The 22,500-nt window shown below is 40.9% G+C and overlaps 2 protein-coding genes across 2 annotated transcripts in view; one reads left to right on the forward strand and one right to left on the reverse strand.

The window, feature by feature from the left end:
* The window catches only part of LOC137618163 (serine proteinase stubble-like), a 45,388-nt gene extending 22,905 nt beyond the window's left edge, over nucleotides 1-22,483 (reverse strand). Inside the window, exons 1-4 of the mRNA XM_068348213.1 lie at nucleotides 22,357-22,483; nucleotides 18,212-18,294; nucleotides 16,433-17,110; nucleotides 11,550-11,742 (exon numbers count right to left, since the gene is read on the reverse strand). Coding sequence (XP_068204314.1) covers nucleotides 11,550-11,742; nucleotides 16,433-17,078 — 839 coding nt within the window. The 5' untranslated portion in view covers nucleotides 17,079-17,110; nucleotides 18,212-18,294; nucleotides 22,357-22,483. The remainder of the gene's footprint in view (nucleotides 1-11,549; nucleotides 11,743-16,432; nucleotides 17,111-18,211; nucleotides 18,295-22,356) is intronic.
* The window catches only part of Gcat (Glycine C-acetyltransferase), a 690,239-nt gene that overhangs the window by 508,522 nt on the left and 159,217 nt on the right, over nucleotides 1-22,500 (forward strand). The gene's annotated exons all lie outside the window — the stretch shown is intronic.

Below are 22,500 nucleotides of genomic sequence, written 5' to 3' on the forward strand. Positions count from 1 at the left end.
TTAGAAAAGCCAGGGAAGTTCTAAACCAAGGAGATGCTATAAGAACAGAGAAGGAGGTTCTACAGTAAGGGGTTGCCATAAGAACAGACAGGGAGGTTTTAGAGCAAGGAGATGGCATCAGAACAGACAGGGATGGTCAAGAGCAAGTGTTTGGTATCAGAACTGACTGAAAGGGAAGTTCTAGAGCAAGGGGTTGGCATCAGAACAGACAGTGAGGTTGTAGTGTAAGGGGTTGTCATCAGAACAGACAGGATGTCTAAAGCCAGGAGATGGCATCAGAACAAACAAGGAGATTCTAGGGCAAGGAGATGATATCACAACCGACAAGGGGTTCGCATCAGAAAAGCCAGGGAAGTTCTAAAGCAAGGAGATGCTATCGGAACAAACAAGGAGGTTCTACAGCAAGGGGTTGCCATTAGAACAGACAGGGAGGTTCTAGAGCAAGGAGATGACATCATAACAGACAAGCGGTTGGTATCAGAACAGACATGGAGGTTCTAGAGCAAGGAGATGACATCGGAAAATACAAGGAGTTCTTATCAGAAAAGACAGGTAGGTTCTAAACCAAGAAGATGGCATCAGAAAAGACAAGGAAGTTCTAGAGCAAGGGGCTGCCATAAGAACAGACAGGATGTTTCTAGAGCCAGGAGATGCCATCAGAACAAACAAGGAGGTTTTAGAGCAAGGAGATGACATCAGAACAGACAAGGGGCTTGCATCAGAAAAGCCAGGGAAGTTCTAAAGCAAGGAGATGCTATCGGAACAAACAAGGAAGTTCTACAGCAAGGGGTTGCCATCAGAACAGACAGGGAGGTTTTAGAGCAAGGAAATGACATCAGAACAGACAGAGAGGTTCTAGAGCAAGGAGATGACATCAGAACAGACAAGGGGTTTGTATCAGAACAGACAGGGAGGTTCTATAGCAAGGAGATGGCATCAGAACAAACAAGGTGGTTCTAGAGCAAGGGGCTGCCATAAGAACAGACAGGAATTTTCTAGAGCTAGGAGATGGCATCAGAACAGATAGGGAAGTTTTAGAGCAAGAAGATGGCATCAGAATACACAGGGAGGTTCTAGAGCAAGGGGCTGCCATAAGAACAGACAGGGAGTTTCTAGAGCCAGGAGATGGCATCAGAACAAACAAGGTTTCGCATCAGAAAAGCCAGGGAAGTTCTAAAGCAAGGAGATGCTATCGGAACAGACAAGGAGGTTCTACAGCAAGGGGTTGCCATAAGAACAGACAGGAAGGTTTAGAACAAGGAAATGGCATTAGAACAGACAGGGAGGTTCTGGAGTAAGGAGATGACATCAGAACAGACAAGGGGTTCGCATCAAAACAAACAGGAAGGTTCTCGAGCAGCGAGATGGCATCAGAACAAACAAGGAGGTTCTGGAGAAAGGAGATGACATCAGAAAATACAAGGGTTCTCATCAGAAAACCCACAGAGGTTCTGAAGCATGGAGATGGCATCAGAAAAGACAAGGAGGTTTTAGAGCAAGTGGCTGCCATAGGAATATACAGGGAATTTCTAGAGCAAGGGGATGACATCAGAACAGACAAAGGGTACGCATTAGAAAAGCCAGGGAAGTTCTGAAGCAAAGGAGATTCTACCAGGAACCGACAAGGAGGTTCTACAGCAAGTGGTTGCTATAAGAACAGACAGGGAGGTTTTAGAGCAAGGAGATGGCATCAGAACAGACATGGAGGTTCAAGAGCAAGGGTTTGGTATCTGAACTGACTGACAGGGAAGTTCTAGAGCAAGGGGTTGGCATCAGAACTGACAGGGAAAATCTAGAACAAGGGAATGGTATCACAAATGAAAGGGAGATTCAAGAGCAAGGGGTGGGAATCAGAGCAGACAGGGAGGCTCTAGTGCAAGGGGTTGTCATCAGAACAGACAGGGGGGTTCTAATGTGAGGAGTTGTCATCAGAACAGACAGGGAAGTTAAAGAGCAAGGGGTTGGCATTAGAACAGACAGTGAGGTTTTAGTGTAAGGGGTTGTCATCAGAACTGACAGGGAGGTTCGAGAGCAAGGGGTTGGCATCAGAACAAACAGGGAAGTTCTAGAGCAAGAGGTTGGCATCAGAACAGACAGGGAGGTTCAAGAGCAAGGAGTTGGCATTAGAACAGACAGGGAAGATCTAGGGCAAGGGATTGGTATCAGAAAGGGAGATTCAAGAGTAAGGGGTTGTCATCAGAACAAACAGGGAGGTTCAAGAGCAAGGGGTTGGCATCTGAACAAACAGGGAAGTTCTAGAGCAAGGGGTTGGCATCAGAACAAACAGGGAGGTTATAGAGCAAGGGGTTGGCATCAGAACAGCTAGGTTCTAGTGTAAGGGGTTGTCATCAGAACAGGCAGGGAGGTTCAAGAGCAAGGGGTTGGCATCAGAACTGACAGGGAAGTTCTAGAGCAAGCGGTTGGCATCAGAAAAGACAGGGAGGTTATAGAACAAGGGGTTGGCATCAGAACAAACAGGGAGGTTCAAGAGCTAGGGGTTGGCATCAGAACTGACAGGGAAGTTTTAGAGCAAGAGGCTGGCATCAGAACAGAAAGGGAGGTTATAGAGCAAGGGGTTGGCATCAGAATAGACAGTGAGGTTCTAGTGTTAGGGTTTGTCATCAGAACAAACAGGGAGGTTCAAGAGCAAGGGGTTGGCATGAGAACTGACAGGGAAGTTCTAGAGCAAGGGGTTGGCATCAAAACTGACAGGGAAGTTCTAGAACAAGGGGATGGCATCAGAACAGACAGGGAGGTTATAGACCAAGTGGTTGGCATCAGAACAGACAGTGAGGTTTTAGTATAAGGGTTTGTCATCAGAACAAACAGGGAGGTTCAATTGCAAGGGGTTGGCATCAGAACAGACAGGGAAGTTCTAGTGCAAGGGGTTGGCATCATAACAGACAGGGAGGTTCAAGAGGAAGGGGTTGGCATCAGAACAGACAGTGAGGTTGTTGTGTAAGGGTTTGTCATCGGAACAAACAGGGAGGTTCAAGAGCAAGGGGTTGGCATCAGATTTGACAGGGAAGTTTTAGAGCAAGGTGTTGGCATCAGAACTGACAGGGAAGTTCTATAGCAAGTGGTTGGCATCAGTACAGACAGGGAGGTTCTAGTGTAAAAGGTTGTCATCAGAACAAACTGGGAGGTTCAAGAGTAAGGGGTTGGCATCAGAACTGACAGAGAAGTTCTAGAACCAGGGGTTGGCACCTGATCAGATTGGGAGGTTCCAGAGCATGGGGTAGTCATCGGAATTGACAGTGAGGTTCTAGTGTGAGGGGTTGTCAGAAAAAAACAGGGAGGTTCAAGAGGAAGGGGTTGGCATTAGAAATGACAGGGAAGTTCTAGAGCAAGGGGCTGGCATCAGAACTGACAGGGAAGTTCTAGAGCAAGGGGTTGGCATCAGGGCAGACAGTGAGGTTCTAGTGTAAGGGTTTGTCATCAGAATAAACAGGGAGGTTCAAGAACAAGTGGATGGCATTAGAACCGAGAGGGAGGTTCCAGAGCAAGGGGTTGTCATCAGAATAGACAGCTAGGTTCTAGTGTAAGAGGTTGTCATCAGAACAAATATGGAGATTCAAGAGCAAGTGGTTGGCATCAGAACTGACAGGGAAGTTCTAGAGCAAGGGGTTGGCATCAGAACATACAGGGAGGTTCCAGAGCAAGGGGTTGTCATCAGAACAGACAGCGAGGTTCTAGTGTAAGGGGTTGTCATCATATCAAACAGGGAGATTCAAGAGCAAGTGGTTGGCATCAGAACTGACAGGGAAGTTTTAGAGCAAGGGGTTGGCATCAGAACAGGCAGGGAGGTTATAGTGCAATGGGTTGGCATCAGAACAGACAGAGTGGTTATAGAGCAGGGTGTTGGCATCAGAACAGACAGGGAGGTTCTAGTGTGGGGGGTTTTCATTAGAACAAACATGGAGATTCAAGAGCAAGTGGTTGGCATCAGAACTGATAGGGAAGTTCTAGAGCAAGGGGTTGGCATCACAACAGACACGGAGGTTATAGAGCAAGTTGTTGGCATCAAAACGGACAGTGAGGTCCTATTGTAAGGGGTTGACATCAGAACAAACAGGGAGATTGGAGAACAAGTGGTTGGCATCAGAACAAACAGTGATGTTATAGAGCAAGGGGTTGGCATCAGAACGACAGTGAGGTTCTAGTGTAAGGTATTGGCATCAGAACTGACATGGAAGTTCCAGACCAAGGGGTTGTCATCAGAACAAACAGTGAGATTCTAGTGTAAGGGGTTGTCATCAGAACAAACATAGAGATTCAAGAGCAAGTGGTTGGCATCAGAACTGACAGGGAAGTTCTAGAGCAAGGGGTTTGCATCAGAACGACAGGGAGGTTATAGAGCAAGGGGTTGGCATCAGAACAGACAGTTAGGTTATAGAGTAACGGGTTGGCACCAGAACAGACAGGGAGGTTGTAGAGCAAGGGGTTGTCATCAGAACAGACAGTGAGGTTCTAGTGTAAGGGGTTGTCATCAGAACAGACAGGGAGATTGGAGATCAAGTGGTTGGCATCAGAACAGCCAGGGAAGTTTTAGAGCAAGGGGTTGTCATCAGAACAGACAGGGAAGTTCTAGAGCAAGAGGTTGGCATCAGAACAGACAGGGAAGTTCTAGAGCAAGGGGTTGGCATCAGAACGACAGGGAGGTTATAGAGCAAGGTGTTGACATTAGAACAGACAGTGAGGTTCTCTTGTAAGGGGTTGTCATCAGAACAAACATGGAGATTGGAGAGCAAGTGGTTGGCATCAGAACAGACAGGGAAGTTTTAGAACCAGGGGTTAGCATCAGAACAGACAGTGAGGTTCTATTGTAAGGGGTTGATATCAGAACAAATAGGGAGATTGGAGAACAAGTGGTTGGCATCAGAACAGACAGGAGGTTATAGAGCAAGGGGTTGGCATCAGAACGACAGGGAGGTCATAAAGCAAGGGGTTGGCATCAGAACAGACACAGAGATTATAGAGCAAGGTGTTGGCATCAAAACAGACAGTGAGGTTCTAGTATAAGGTATTGGCATCAGAACTGACATGGAAGTTCCAAACCAAGGGGTTGTCATCAGAACAAACAGTGAGATTCTAGTTTAAAGGGTTGTCATCAGAACAAAGATGGATATTCAAGAGCAAGTGGTTGGCATCAGAACTGACAGGGAAGTTCTAAAGCAAGGGGTTGGCATCAGAACGACAGGGAGGTTATAGAGCAAGGGGTTGGCATCAGAACAGACAGTGAGGTTATAGAGTAACGGGTTGGCACCAGAACAGACAGGGAGGTTGTAGAGCAAGGGGTTGTCATCAGAACAGACAGTGAGGTTCTAGTGTAGGGGTTTGTCATCAGAACAGACTGGGAGATTGGAGATCCAGTTTTTGGCATCAGAACAGACAGGGAAGTTTTAGAGCAAGGGGTTGTCATCAGAACAGACAGGAAAGTTCTAGAGCAAGAGGTTGGCATCAGAACAGACAGGGAAGTTCTAGAACAAGGGGTTGGCATCAGAACGACAGGGAGGTTATAGAGCAAAGGGTTGGCATCTGAACAGACAGTGAGGGTCTATTGTAAGGGGTTGTCATCAGAACAAACAGGGAGATTGGAGGGCAAGTGGTTGGCATCAGAACAGACAGGGAAATTTTAGAGCAAGTTGTTGGCATCAGAACAGACAGGGAAGATCTAGAGCAAGGGGTTGGCATCAGAATGACAGGGAGGTTATAGAGCAAGGGGTTGGCATCAGAACAGACAGTGAGGTTATAGTGCAATGGGTTGGCATCAGAACTGATAGGGAAGTTCTAGTGCAAGGGGTTGGCATCAGAACAGACAGGGAAGTTCTAGAGCAAGGGGTTGGCATCACAACAGACACGGAGGTTATAGAGCAAGGTGTTGGCATCAAAATGGACAGTGAGGTTCTATTGTAAGGGGTTGACATTGGAACAAACAGGGAGATTGGAGAACAAGTGGTTGGCAACAGAACAAACAGTGATGTTCTAGAGCAAGGGGTTGGCATCAGAACGACAACGAGGTTATAGAGCAAGGGGTTGGCATCAGAACAGACACAGAGGTTATAGAGCAAGGTGTTGGCATCAAAACAGACAGTGAGGTTCTAGTGTAAGGTATTGGCATCAGAACTGACATGGAAGTTCGAGACCAAGGGGTTGTCATCAGAACAAACAGTGAGGTTCTAGTGTAAGGGGTTGTCATCAAGACAAACATGGAGATTCAAGAGCAAGTGGTTGGCATCAGAACTGACAGGGAAGTTCTAGAGCAAGGGGTTTGCATCAGAACGACAGGGAGGTTATAGAGCAAGGGGTTGGAATCTGAACAGACAGTTAAGTTATAGAGTAACGGGTTGGCACCAGAACAGACAGGGAGGTTGTAGAGCAAGGGGTTGTCATCAGAACAGACAGTGAGGTTCTAGTGTAAGGGGTTGTCATCAGAACAGACAGGGAGATTGGAGATCAAGTGGTTGGCATCAGAACAGACAGGGAAGTTTTAGAGCAAGGGGTTGTCATCAGAACAGACAGGGAAGTTCTAGAGCAAGAGGTTGGCATCAGAACAGACAGGGAAGTTCTAGAGCAAGGGGTTGGCATCAGAACGACAGGGAGGTTATAGAGCAAGGTGTTGACATTAGAACAGACAGTTAGGTTCTATTGTAAGGGGTTGTCATCAGAACAAACAGGGAGATTGGAGAGCAAGGGGTTGTCATCAGAACAGACAGGGAAGTTCTAGAGCAAGAGGTTGGCATCAGAACAGACAGGGAAGTTCTAGAGCAAGGGGTTGGCATCAGAACGACAGGGAGGTTATAGAGCAAAGGGTCGGCATCTGAACAGACAGTGAGGGTCTATTGTAAGGGGTTGTCATCAGAACAAACAGGGAGATTGGAGGGCAAGTGGTTGGCATCAGAACAGACATGGAAATTTTAGAGCAAGTTGTTAGCATCAGAACAGACAGGGAAGTTCTAGAGCAAGGGGTTGGCATCAGAACGACAGGGAGGTTCAAGAGGAAGGGGTTGGCATCAGAACAGACAGTGAGGTTATAGTGCAATGGGTTGGCATCAGAACTGATAGGGAAGTTCTAGTGCAAGGGGTTGGCATCAGAACAGACAGGGAAGTTCTAGAGCAAGGGGTTGGCATCACAACAGACATGGAGGTTATAGAGCAAGGTGTTGGCATCAAAATGGACAGTGAGGTTCTATTGTAAGGGGTTGACATCAGAACAAACAGGGAGATTGGAGGGCAAGTGGTTGGCATCAGAACAGACAGGGAAATTTTAGATCAAGTTGTTGGCATCAGAACAGACAGGGAAGATCTAGAGCAAGGGGTTGGCATCAGAACGACAGGGAGGTTATAGAGCAAGGGGTTGGCATCAGAACAGACAGTGAGGTTATAGTGCAATGGGTTGGTATCAGAACTGATAGGGAAGTTCTAGTGCAAGGGGTTGGCATCAGAACAGACAGGGAAGTTCTAGAGCAAGGGGTTGACATCACAACAGACACGGAGGTTATAGAGCAAGGTGTTGGCATCAAAATGGACAGTGAGGTTCTATTGTAAGGGGTTGACATTAGAACAAACAGGGAGATTGGAGAACAAGTGGTTGGCATCAGAACAAACAGTGATGTTCTAGAGCAAGGGGTTGGCATCAGAACGACAGGGAGGTTATAGAGCAAGGGGTTGGCATCAGAACAGACACAGAGGTTATAGAGCAAGGTGTTGGCATCAAAACAGACAGTGAGGTTCTAGTGTAAGGTATTGGCATCAGAACTGACATGGAAGTTCGAGACCAAGGGGTTGTCATCAGAACAAACAGTGAGGTTCTAGTGTAAGGGGTTGTCATCAGAACAAACATGGAGATTCAAGAGCAAGTGGTTGGCATCAGAACTGACAGGGAAGTTCTAGAGCAAGGGGTTTGCATCAGAACGACAGGGAGGTTATAGAGCAAGGGGTTGGAATCAGAACAGACAGTTAGGTTATAGAGTAACGGGTTGGCACCAGAACAGACAGGGAGGTTGTAGAGCAAGGGGTTGTCATCAGAACAGACAGTGAGGTTCTAGTGTAAGGGGTTGTCATCAGAACAGACAGGGAGATTGGAGATCAAGTGGTTCGCATCAGAACAAACAGGGAAGTTTTAGAGCAAGGGGTTGTCATCAGAACAGACAGGGAAGTTCTAGAGCAAGAGGTTGGCATTAGTACAGACAGGGAAGTTCTAGTGCAAGGGTTTGGCATCAGAACGACAGGGAGGTTATAGAGCAAGGTGTTGACATTAGAACAGACAGTTAGGTTCTATTGTAAGGGGTTGTCATCAGAACAAACAGGGAGATTGGAGAGCAAGGGGTTGTCATCAGAACAGACAGGGAAGTTCTAGAGCAAGAGGTTGGCTTCAGAACAGACAGGGAAGTTCTAGAGCAAGGGGTTGGCATCAGAACGACAGGGAGGTTATAGAGCAAAGGGTTGGCATCTGAACAGACAGTGAGGGTCTATTGTAAGGGGTTGTCATCAGAACAAACAGGGAGATTGGAGGGCAAGTGGTTGGCATCAGAACAGACATGGGAATTTTAGAGCAAGTTGTTAGCATCAGAACAGACAGGGAAGTTCTAGAGCAAGGGGTTGGCATCAGAACGACAGGGAGGTTCAAGAGGAAGGGGTTGGCATCAGAACAGACAGTGAGGTTATAGTGCAATGGGTTGGCATCAGAACTGATAGGGAAGATCTAGTGCAAGGGGTTGGCATCAGAACAGACAGGGAAGTTCTAGAGCAAGGGGTTGGCATCACAACAGACACGGAAGTTATAGAGCAAGGTGTTGGCATCAAAATGGACAGTGAGGTTCTATTGTAAGGGGTTGACATCAGAACAAACAGGGAGATTGGAGAACAAGTGGTTGGCATCAGAACAAACAGTGATGTTATAGAGCAAGGGGTTGGCATCAGAACGACAGGGAGGTTATAGAGCAAGGGGTTGGCATCAGAACAGACAAGGAGGTTATAGAGCAAGGTGTTGGCATCAAAACAGACAGTGAGGTTCTAGTGTAAGGTATTGGCATCAGAACTGACATGGAAGTTCCAGACCAAGGGGTTGTCATCAGAACAAACAGTGAGGTTCTAGTGTAAGGGGTTGTCATCAGAACAAACATGGAGATTCAAGAGCAAGTGGTTGGCATAAGAACTGACAGGGAAGTTCTAGAGCAAGGGGTTTGCATCAGAACGACAGGGAGGTTATAGAGCAAGGGGTTGGCATCAGAACAGACAGTTAGGTTATAGAGTAACGGGTTGGCACCAGAACAGACAGGGAGGTTGTAGAGCAAGGGGTTGTCATCAGAACAGACAGTGAGGTTCTAGTGTAAGGGGTTGTCATCAGAACAGACAGGGAGATTGGAGATCAAGTGGTTGGCATCAGAACAGACAGGGAAGTTTTAGAGCAAGGGGTTGTCACCAGAACAGACAGGGAAGTTCTAGAGCAAGAGGTTGGCATCAGAACAGACAGGGAAGTTCTAGAGCAAGGGGTTGGCATCAGAACGACAGGGAGGTTATAGAGCAAGGTGTTGGCATTAGAACAGACAGTGAGGTTCTATTGTAAGGGGTTGTCATCAGAACAAACAGGGAGATTGGAGAGCAAGTGGTTGGCATCAGAACAGACAGGGAAGTTTTAGAGCCAGGGGTTGGCATCAGAACAGACAGTGAGGTTCTATTGTAAGGGGTTGACATCAGAACAAATAGGGAGATTGGAGAACAAGTGGTTGGCATCAGAACAGACAGGGAGGTTATAGAGCAAGGGGTTGGCATCAGAACGACAGGGAGGTTATAGAGCAAGGGGATGGCATCAGAACAGACACGGAGATTATAGAGCAAGGTGTTGGCATCAAAACAGACAGTGAGGTTCTAGTGTAAGGTATTGGCATCAGGACTGACATGGAAGTTCCAGACCAAGGGGTTGTCATCAGAACAAACAGTGAGGTTCTAGTTTAGGGGTTGTCATCAGAACAAACATGGATATTCAAGAGCAAGTGGTTGGCATCAGAACTGACAGGGAAGTTCTAAAGCAAGGGGTTGGCATCAGAATGACAGGGAGGTTATAGAGCAAGGGGTTGGCATCAGAACAGACAGTGAGGTTATAGAGTAACGGGTTGGCACCAGAACAGACAGGGAGGTTGTAGAGCAAGGGGTTGTCATCAGAACAGACAGTGAGGTTCTAGTGAAAGGGTTTGTCATCAGAACAGACAGGGAGATTGGAGATCAAGTGTTTGGCATCAGAACAGACAGGGAAGTTTTAGAGCAAGGGGTTGTCATCAAAACAGACAGGGAAGTTCTAGAGCAAGAGGTTGGCATCAGAACAGACAGGGAAGTTCTAGAGCAAGGGGTTGGCATCAGAATGACAGGGAGGTTATAGAGCAAAGGGTTGGCATCTGAACAGACAGTGAGGGTCTATTGTAAGGGGTTGTCATCAGAACAAACAGGGAGATTGGAGGGCAAGTGGTTGGCATCAGAACAGACAGGGAAATTTTAGAGCAAGTTGTTGGCATCAGAACAGACAGGGAGGTTCTAGAGCAAGGGGTTGGCATCAGAACGACAGGGAGGTTATAGAGCAAGGGGTTGGCATCAGAACAGACAGTGATGTTCTATTGTAAGGGGTTGTCATCAGAACAAACAGGGAGATTGGAGAGCAAGTGGTTGGCATCAGAACAGACAGGGAGTTTATAGACGAAGGGGTTGGCATCAGAACGACAGGGAGGTTATAGAGCAAGGGGTTGTCATCAGAACAGACAGTGAGGTTCTAGTGTAAGGGGTTGTCATCAGAACAAACAGGGAGATTGGAGAGGAAGTGGTTGGCATCAGAACAGACAGGGAAGTTCTAGAGCAAGGGGTTGGCTTCAGAACAGGCAGGGAGGTTATAGAGGAAGGGGTTGGTATCAGATCAGACAGTGAGGTTATAGAGCAAGGGGTTGGCACCAGAACAGACAGGGATGTTCCAGAGTAAGTGGTTGGCATCTGTACTGACAAAGTTCTAGAGCAAGTGGTTGGCATCAGAACAGACAGGGAGGTTTAAGAGGAAGGGGTTGGCATCAGAACAGAGAGTGAGGTTATAGAGCAAGGGGTTGGCACCAGAGCAGACAGGGAGATTCCATAACAAGGTATTGTGATCAGAACAGACAAGGTGGTTATAGAGCAATGTGTTGGCATCAGAACAGATAGGGAGGTTATAGAGCAAGCAGTTGGCATCAGAACTGACATGGAAGTTTTAGAGCAATGGGTTGGCATCAGAACAGACAGGAGGTTATACAGCAAGAGGTTGGTACCAGAACAGGCAGGGAGGTTATAGAGCAAGGTGTTGGCATCAGAACAGACAGTGAGGTTCTAGAGCAAGCGGTTGGCATCAGGAGACAGGGAAATTCTAGAGTAAGGGGTTGGCATCAGAACATAGGGAGTTTCTAGAGCAACTGGTTTGCAGTAGAACAGACAGGGAGGTTCTAGAGTAAGAGGTTAGAATCAGAATAGACAGGGAGGTTCCAGGCAAGGGATTGGCATCAGAACAGACAGGGAGGTTCTAGAACACTACCTACCGATTTCGATCGAAAAAGCAGTGAGCGGCGGTGAGGATCCACCTTTTCTTGATGATGGAGCCTCCACAAGTATATTGAAATCCATCTATGATTGAAGCAATGATGACTTGGTAAGGATATTCGTTTGCGGCAGCTGCTGTACCGTTGACGATTCTTATTCCATCTGCGGTAACTTGTGCTACGCCACAGTCAGCTATTGGTGAAGATATATAGATATTATATATATATATATATATATATATATATATATATATATATATATATATTATTTATAAATACATATATATATATATATATATATTATATATATATATATATATATATATATATATATATATATATATATATATATATATATATATATATATATATATATATATATATGTATATATATATATATATTATATATATATATATATATATATATATATATATATATATATGTATATATATATTCATTTATAAATACATATATATATATATAGAATGTAGAATATAGAATGGAAATGTCATTTAATGGCTAGAATTTTTAAGCCCACACTTGAAGCGGCATTAACATTTTGTCTACATTTATCCTGAAAATAACATCGAATTTGCTGTTTCTGTTGCTTTGAAGGTTTGAATTTTTTTTTTTACATTGTTTAGAATTATTATTATATGATACAAAGGCAAAGTCAGTTTATTTCATGGGAAAGTAGGATGCTCTTTCCCTTTTTATCGAATAGTGCCTATACCTATATTATTATCCTCTTACAAATACTTTAAATATGTCCGTTCAATATGAACACTCGTTGGTAGGCGCTTTGTTTCAGAAGTGTTATATTTAAACATGGAAATTTATCATGTGGCATTGCTCATGGAGGTCTTTTTAATGCCAATAGTAATGCTTCAAGAGAAATAGGATATTATCTCCTATACAAAAAAGATATTAAACAAGAAAACAATGGCTGACACTGTCATCCTTAAACTGGAGAGAGAGAGGATGAACCCCATGTGCAGCAAAACACATTCACAATGTAAGAAGCTTCTTCGTTTAATAACCTACAGAAAGCTCGCCATGAGTAGGTCGAATCTCCTGTATAAACTGCGCCATTTATTCCTGGTTTCTTGGGTCGTTCTTCCAAAATATTTCTCTTCTTCCTTCTATGCATCCTTTTCTAGCGTTATTTCACTTTTAATCTACTTGATCATACAATCTCAAAATGCTTTACTCTGGTGCAATTTTTCCATCACTCTAGCCCTTATACCTCTTCAATGTACCTTAATGTTTTCCCCTATCAGTTCTTTCACCGTCACATATACTATGCAAGCATTTCATCTCACCAGTTTCAATTCTTTTCTTTGTTATATATTCAATATCCCATCACTCCCATGAAATGTTGATTCAAGAATACCTTCATGTATTTCTATTTTACTTTCAGCAAACATTATCTATTCTCTTACCAATCTTTATCACACACCCTGCCATCTTTCTTATTTCTCTAATATGCGACTCTTCTCATCTCTCATCTTGCCATAACACTGTATTTACTACTTCAATTCATTCTCCATCAACACTAACATTCGTTGGTCAATCTTTCTGGTTTCTATTTACCTTCTCTTGAACAAGTTTTTCCTCAACCTGTTCCCCCTGCAAATACTACAAACTTACGTCACCCACTTCTGCCATATTCCTTCAGTCCCCGTGTTAGCACAGAATAAGCTGCAAGCACCAACTATTCCACATCATATCTATAACATTTATACATATTTTCTTTTATCACAAACTTTGCTCTTTCTTTCATCTCTTCCTTACCCTTTTGCATCTCATCCTCCATAAATGAACAGTACTGTCACACTCTTGTCTGAGCCTTATTTTCATGCCAACCAGTAACTGACCTACCCTTATACTCTACACTTTCTTCATTTCTATCATAAACATATCTATATCACTCATGCATAACTCGGTCTCCTCATTGTCACTTTATTAATTTTCTGGTAAGTGTTTTCTTGGCCAATGTAATATGCTTGAAGGATTTCCTCTTACTTGGAAACTTTTCACATTTTTAGACACTAGTCTAAACTCATTTAGCATCGCCCTTATCAGTCATTGTTACCTGTCTTACTTTCTCGGGGAAAATCCTATCACACCTCCCCTGGTGTATTAAGTAATACCAGACTCCTATAATGCTTACAGTTGTCTTTATTGCCTTTAGCTTTATACTCCAGAACAGGCATCAAACTTTAACCACTGTAATGCAATGTCTTGCTGTAAATGACGTCACCTTCTGGTATCTGACCTATCTTTTTTACATGATCATCTGTCACTTCCACAAATATTCTCAGTCTTAGACTAATTTCTTTCAAATATTTTATCACTCTGCTCTGCCGCTACATTAAAAAGAAAGTTTTCACAATACAGTACTCACTCTATCGACCCGTGATGTACATATGCATTTGACAGCCTTTCTTCATTAGCATCTTTCATTCTGAGATTCCTTACTCATTAACCTTCTCTCTGCAAATGCTTTACGGTAGAATAGCGTTTTACTTTAATTAAAAATATTTTTCAACATCTTTCTCTTTTTGTTACTGGCCATTTGTTTCTCTATTCTTTTATTGCACTATTGTCCCGGGGCCGTCAAAAATCGGGGTGAATAGATATGCCAGCACACGTACACATCCCACACAGGTTCGATGCTTCCCATCCACCCCTCTTCTAACTACAACACGTCAGTTTCAGCAATTTGTGGGAGATTGTGGTTTTTGAGTGTACCTCTCGGGGTACCCCCCTCACTAGGGTATGACTACTCATCTCCCCCGACTCGAGGGTCGGGGAGACACCATATAGTCACACGTCTGACGATTCCCCTGTGTGGCAGGATACATACTTACATACTGTACATACATATATATATATATATATATATATATATATATATATATATATATACATATATATATATATATATATATATATATATATTTATATATCTATCTATATATATATATATATATATATTTATATATCTATATATATATATATATATATATATATATATATATATATATATATATATATATGAATATTAGCAGACATTGCTCTTTATGATGTCGGAGAGATCAAAACTTCTGTTTTCCTTTACTATAAATTTTATCCCTTCCTCCAACCTCTCCCTGTCCTTATACTCCCCCAGATACCCCATGCTGATCCAGTGACCTGCACATGTCATTTTAAAAACTGACCTTTCAGTCATTCCTTTACTTAAACCCTACCCCACAGTTAATCCAGTTTTTCTACATAAGCTCTTTGTCCATCCTTCTTATCTAACTCACCTGTCTTTATTACATTTAGTGCCTCATTTTCTCACTTTCCTTTCTTACTTATATCAAATTTAACTTTTGCTTCAACTGAGTTATGATAAGATATATCCCCAGGCCAATCCTCTTTTCCAAATCAAAACCATTACATTTTTACTGACAGTAATTAGTTATTACTGTTTTTCATTTGAAATAATTTGTTTCAAATAACAAGTCTCCTGGCAGACAGATTTCTACTAGATTTTGTCCCTTTTCCCTTATTCCAGGAACTCATTCCTACTAACAACAACATTTCCTTCTCTGTCATCTATCCATACACCCAATTTTCATAGCCCAGTTTTCCTTTCATATTCTCCAAAAGAATCCAGACAGGATACAGATTCAGAACTCAACATAAGATTCTCTTTCAGTTTTCTATTCCTGAAACATATCAAAAGTTTTAATCCTGTCACAGTCAGTCTTGACATTACATTCATTGAAGTAATACACCAGGGACTCTTATTTCCTGTCATCAGAGACTTAACAGGTTCCCAATCGCTAACCCTAACTGTGAAGAAGTTTCCACTCGTACATGACATTATATGTTTTATTCATATGGTGTTTGGCAAGCAATAAATGAAATTGAACGTACATCCTTAATTTCATGCAAAAGTCAAAGTTTTAGGGAGCAATCATTGATAAATGGGAAATAAAAACTTTCATAAAAGTTCTAATAATACAGTACTGTACATCATTATGAAGCAATTTATTTCAGGTTTGTCTGAAAAATAGAGAAATATTCTACCCCTTCACATTTCAACTACCCTACATACCATTGTTCTTTGTTATTATGATTTGTTCACTTTCGCCTCCCTAAGTGCCAGTTCAAAGGGTTTTCTCTCCTTGAACAAATCAGCAATCATGCATTTATTCTCATCTGCACAATGATATCAGGAATATTCCAAACAATAAGATTTAGTATTTTCCTTTGATGAATATTTTGTATTTCTGGAGTGTTGCATTCTATGGGAAGTTTTCTCAATCTAGACTAACCTTTCACACATACTGGTCAATCACTATTGTTGCTGCAGAAATTTTGGGTGAAATTAGCTCCACCCCTTGATGACGTCATAGCCAATCATGTTGTCTTCCATGTTAACAGCAGTCACAACACATGCCCTTCAAGTAATTATAAGTTAATATAGTTTGAAATTTGTCAGGGGATGTATTGTGACCATTGCTAACATGGGAGACAACGTGATTGGGTATGACATCATCAAAGGGTGGGGCTTATTTCACTCGGAATATTTGCAGCAACTATACGGAGGCATGTCACTTAAAATCACATAAGCTTCTGGCACCTTTCCATTTTCAACCATTTCACTGTCATTTCTATATTCAAAGTAAATACATCCACTAGCATTCTCAAATTTTCATTTACTGCTTCTACTCTTCTGTCCTACAAATTAGCATATTTGAATTCAATATATTCAAGAATCAAAACATAAGTACAATTTAGATGATCAACCAAGAAGGATTGTAAACTTGTTATCCTTGGTAGTTGGAGATTAACAAAGCAAAAACTATAGGCCATAGCTACTTACGGCAGTATGCCCTTGTAACACTACAAGATGTGGCTGTTGTTGATGACTCTGCAGATGTTGTTGTTGGCATGGTAGTCGTTGTTGTTGGCATGGTAGTTGTTGTTGTTGGCATGGTAGTCGTTGTTGTTGGCATGGTAGTTGTTGTTGTTGGCATGGTAGTCGTTGTTGTTGGCATGGTAGTTGTTGTTGTTGGCATGGTAGTCGTTGTTGTTGGCATGGTAGTTGTTGTTGTTGGCATGGTAGTCGTTGTTGTTGGCATGGTAGTTGTTGTTGTTGGCATAGTAGTCGTTGTTGTTGGCATGGTAGTCGTTGTTGTTGGCATAGTAGTCGTTGTTGTTGGCATGGTAGTCGTTGTTGTTGGCATGACAGTTGTCGTCGTTGGCATGACAGTCGTCGTTGTTGGCATGACAGTCGTTGTTGGGTTGGGAGGTGTTGTTGTTGGCATGACAGTCGGTGTTGGGTTGGGAGGTGTTGTTGTTGGCATGACAGTCGTCGTTGTTGGCTTGGGAGGTGTTGTCGTTGTTGGGTTGGAAGGTGGTGTTGTTGGTTTGACAGTCGTTGTTGGGTTGGGAGGTGTTGTTGTTGGTTTGACAGTCGTTGTTGGGTTGGGAGGTGTTGTTGTTGGCATGACAGTTGTTGGTGGCATAGCAATTGTTGTTGGCTTCAGTGTTGTCGGATCTGCAAGAGGAGTTGTTGATGGAATGGTAGTAGGTACTGGCGGAAGCACATCTATACTCGGAAGAAAAGATTTCTTAAATGATTTCAACCATGTTCTCAAAAGTCATTATCAAAATATGCTGACATGGCATTATTGTTTCATAGGTATTCAAAACATTATTTACATCATTGATTTTCTATCATTGCATATTATCAGTTAAATCTAGATGGTACTACTTTTTTTTTATTATTATTTTCACTGTGTATCCCTACCTGTCTACACAATTTTCCAATTTTTCTGGCTATTACTTGTCCTAAAATTAATAAGTCACCTTTAAAATTACACTATAAATTATATGCATCTGTTAGAGTGTGCATAAATCTACCAATAACTATTCCAATGATAAAGGCTTAAAATTAGTGAACCCTGGTACCTTTCAATGTTTTTTTTTTTTTTTTTTTTTTTTACTTAAAAAACACTGGACATCCTGTGAGTATTTTGTATATGATTTTGAACAGCATAAAAGATTTGAGCAGTTGATAATGAATCCAAATCAACAGTATGAAAATAAGTCGAAGTGAGGATCAAATTCGATGACGAGTCTCTAATAAAATTTGAAAATCACGAAATTCATGAAAGATATTAGTGCCAGATATAAATCGAAAGTCGCGTTTAATTTTAGAATAGAAAATTTCGGTATGAAGTAAGTCTATTTCTTTATTTATTAAAACCAGTAGCAAATATCGTTTTTCTGTGGAATGAAGACGCCAATACTTTTGAAATTATCGGGAAAATAATGGGGCCTGCAGTGCATTCAGAAACTCGAGTCACCATCACCATTGATCATAAGGGCAGTAAGCCTTCCATCATGCATGCATGCACTTTGCCTCAACCGTAGCATTGAATACTTACCTACTTTAGACCTCAGAGCTGTTACTTACCTTCTTTCTACCTCTATTCATATGAAAGGGTCTTGAAGAGCTCCGAGTAATACTTTGATGAAGCATCAGTGTTATATTTGGAAAAAGATATACAAATATAAGAAGCCAATAATACAAGCCTCCCAGTGTATATGCCTGCAGTTAAGATTTAAGCCTTTGTAGAGGGATGTATCACGTCACCGGTGTGCTATGATTGACGATCCTAATAAATCTTGCTTCGCAGAAGTCCCACTAGTGATCCAGAGGAAGTCTTCCTCAACGTGCTGAAAAAAGTTTTGAAAACATTAGCAACATCTCTAAAATCGATTTCTGAAAGTTTTCTGTGTTATAACAATTTGGGATATCTGTTATTTTCGTAAAGATGTATATTATTGAGTGATACATTAGTTTCATAAGATTCTGAAAGGAAATGCTAATTATTTTGTTGTAAGTAGAACCATGCATATTTTATTTTACTGTTGAATATTGAATAAGGTGATAGTCCTTCAAAGTTCCTTGTAGACTTAGTTATTTGTAATGTTCTATTCCTGCACAAGTGTAGAATATACTAGATTTTATGTGATATGAATAATAGCCTTGAGAATTACATGGCAGCTAGCATTATAGCATCAGTGATAAGGCACATTTATCTCTTCAGAGGATTATAGCAAGAAGGAGGTTACATCTTAGCAGTTCTTCGAGTTTAGCATAATTACTTGAGTGATTTCAAGTATTTTGTTCGTTTCTTTGTGAAATCAGTGGGAATTCTAAGGAGTTGATTTACTCTCTGTAACACATTTCTGTGTAAATACTATAATAAATTGTATGTTTTGGACCAAAAAGAGCTTGTAATAACAAACGAACCAATGTCTGTTTCCAAGAAGACCACAAGCGTACTTAGCAGATCTGTAAGGAGATAGAAACCCTACTTGCAGAGTATATTGAAGATGTCAGAATTAGTGGGATGCTAGTAGCTAAGAGAAAATTTTGCTAGGCAATGAGAACTAAATAGAATTGCTTTTTATTTAGGAAAGGAAATCTAAGGTCATCCATCAGTATTTTTGATGGTTCAGGCCTTCAGTTGCAAATGACTAATTTTTATACTAGGGTACAAGCTTGTGGTGTAAAATTTCTTCATAATGCGGAATTTTTTTCAATGTACAAAGTAAGGAATATGAAAGAGGGATGAATTGCTGCAGAAAGAGACTTGGGTTGTGTATTGTGTTTGCTCTCTTAACTTGTTTGGCTAAGCGGCTGGAGTGCCCCAGTAATGGGATGAAAGGTGGGATAATTCTTAGAAAATGGAATACATTCTTCCAAAAAATGAGGATGATGTCAGATTTATTTCTTAAAGGAGAATGACATATTTCAGTCAGCAGAAAGCTCTTCAAGTACGATAGCATGTTTTGTCTGATTATATTGGACGAGAAACGACGGTGCAAGTAAGAGAAATGGGATAGGGGTCATTAGGCCCAAAGTGGCAGATATTTTGTGAGGGTGAGTCAAGAAATTTAAGTTAAAAAAAAAACAGAAAAAAAAACTTTGTATTCATGGTCATGATAATGATGAACTTGTGTTGGGTGTTGAATGATTTGTTCCATCTCATTATACAGAGACAAGTTGTTAACCTTATTTCCATAAACATCGAGTCAGGTGTAATGGTAGTCAGTCAGCCTGAGGTAAGTTGTAATATCTAATTTAGGAATATAGAGAAAAAAATGGAAAAAAGTAAGAAATATATTGGAGGAAACAAAAATGAGAGAATCAGGTAATCAATAACACAATTCAAGATTAATAGTAGAAGTTGGAAGAAAAAGTTAAAACCCGATGGTGTTGTAGAGGTTTTGCTATCTTCATTAGCTAGTTTTGGGCATTTTACTCAGCCTTTAAACTGGTAACGAGAATAGAAATTGTAAAAACCGGTCTTTAAACACTCAGGGTAAGCCCAAGCACCACTGGACGAATAGTATTACTGTAACGGAAAAACATGTTAGAAAAGTAGATACAAAATTGTGCTTAACAAATAGAGGATCAGAGCCAGACTTCAAATGTCTATAGGATTTTTTATTTAAGAATACAGAGTAAGAATTTATTTCTGTCAGCATTAGACAATAAAAAACTATTACGAATTGGTCGATGTTTATATATAATAGTAATAACTTGAAATAATAAGGGGAAATAGAAAATTGTCAAAAAATAGAAAAGGGTGCCCGATGAAAAATTTTAGCAATAGAAAATCTTTAGGGTTATACGAAAACTGCAATATACTTGATTAGGTTTTTAAGTCAATGTAAATAGAAAATACTGTAAAATAGAGTAAATAATTTCTCCAGTTGTTTGGTATTAAGGCTGAAAATTATAGTAAAAAAAATAGAAATTAAAGTACGCTTGCTAAAGAAAGTCAAACTCAGGTTTTACAAGAAAAGAAAGTGTTAGGGGACTCCCCAATTTTAGTAAACTCAAACCTATAACTGAAAGAGCAGCATGTTTAATAATTCGAGAAAAGACGGAGAAAGCAGAAAAAATTATATTCTAACTTATGAAGCTCACAATGTGTACATTCTGTTTAATTACAAAGCCTGATAGTGTTCAATACCGCTGAGTAAGTGATAGTGCCACATGTTTTCAGGAAGTAACTAATTATAGCAAAGAATACATCACTTTTTAAGATTGTAATATGTTTTACAGCCATTGATTTTGATTTTAAATCTAATCCTGATATGCTCAAAATGAAAGTCATTAACTTTTTCTATGGTCTAATCCAGTCATTTTAAACATTTCGTTCAGAGCTATAGCTGCAATAGTAATACGGATTTTTGTTGCAGCTGTAAAGTTGATACAGTAAACCCTAGAGTAAAAATTGGTTACTGTAAGCAAAATAATACACTGCTCTGCCAGCTAGAATTCTCTAGGTTTCTATTTTCAAAGATCTGGTTTCCCCTTGTATAATTTAATTAACTCCTAAATTTCTTCATCCCTTATCGTTGAAAATATCTTTACACTTTTATCAAATGCAAACGTAAACAACTGAACTACTTAACACAGTAACCCAGAGCCTATACACGCCATTCAAATTACTACCTTGTGACATCGAAAGTTATTTGGTGCCCAAGACCAACTCTGCTACTTCTAGCAGCTTTTGGGACAAGCCAAACACCTCTAGGGTTAAGGCTCAATGCTAAGAGACTAACGCTAACTATAATACGTGCTTGTTTCTTCTTAGACATGCTAGTGTTGCCAGTAAATCAAGATTCGTAAGCTATTTGTTTTTATTGTATTGCAGTGTTAGTCTCGGTAATCAGTTATTTCTTAATTTCTCGAAACACCACACAACTGCGTGACATCATATGTTGGTGACTGTCAGACTTAAGAAAAAAGTATAACAGTTTGATGTTGCATAAGACTTTGAATGCTGTAAGAATTTGGTCATTTGTTTATAGGATATTGGATTGTGCAAATTCGTTTAGTATAGTATAGTTTGTTGATTTTAGAATCATCACAAAACAATTCGCAGAAATATTTAAGTATACTTAGTTTTATCTCATTTCAACAAAGTGAATAATCAAATGATTGATAAAACAACTAATTTGCCTTTTCGAAATTTTTTATCGTTTTAGAAAGATAGGAAAAGATGGACTGATAATGGAAATGAAAACACGCTGGCAAATCTTCAGCAAATTATCCGTGATAATCTCCCTTCTCCAGTTCCCTAAACCCTGGCAGATAAAAACTGTATTTAGAAACTGAATGATTTCACTCACATTGTAATGGAAAAGAATACAGGTAGGCTAATTATCAACGAAAAAGAAAGTAGAGAAATATATAACTGTGACAAACTCAATTATGAATAAGATAAACAATACCAAGTTATTGGCGAATTTCAAAGTATGGCCTACACTCATACTACAGGTATCTGTACAAAAGAAACTTTTTGGTATTTCTGAATGATAGATCACTAACATATCCGGAGCCACATCTCTTGCTAGTCGCCTGACCCACGCTGAAGCGCACATGTGGAATGCGTATAAGGGAACATAAGGCTGTAGGTTTGTTGTGTGTTATGTATTATGGAAATATGTGACAAAATGAGGTGTCTTTGTTTCTTTGTATGTAAAGTACTTATGCAACTAAACGCGTTATTGACACTATACACATTTGGATGACTGTGATGGTGTTTTGTTGAATGTTTGAAATTTCAGAGATCCCTTTCTAGTTATTTTTCATCTTCAACTCCAAACTACTTTAGTTAACAAAAAAGGTTTTCAAAATCTCTGGACCATTTTACGACCAATACTCACTGTTGTCATACAAACAGTGAAGGAAACAAGATAGAATTATGACTTTACCTACTTGTGTCTCAACATCAGATATTTCTATTTGAAGTGATGCTCTAGGCAATATGAGAAGATATCTGTTCGCCATCTTCTGAGGCTGATGAGATAGACCATGGCTGAACCGATGTTGGTCGTTTACTGACAGCTCAATAGCCT

The sequence above is a fragment of the Palaemon carinicauda genome, chromosome 24 (genome assembly GCF_036898095.1).
Source record: "Palaemon carinicauda isolate YSFRI2023 chromosome 24, ASM3689809v2, whole genome shotgun sequence".
NCBI classification, from domain to species: Eukaryota; Metazoa; Arthropoda; class Malacostraca; order Decapoda; family Palaemonidae; genus Palaemon; species Palaemon carinicauda.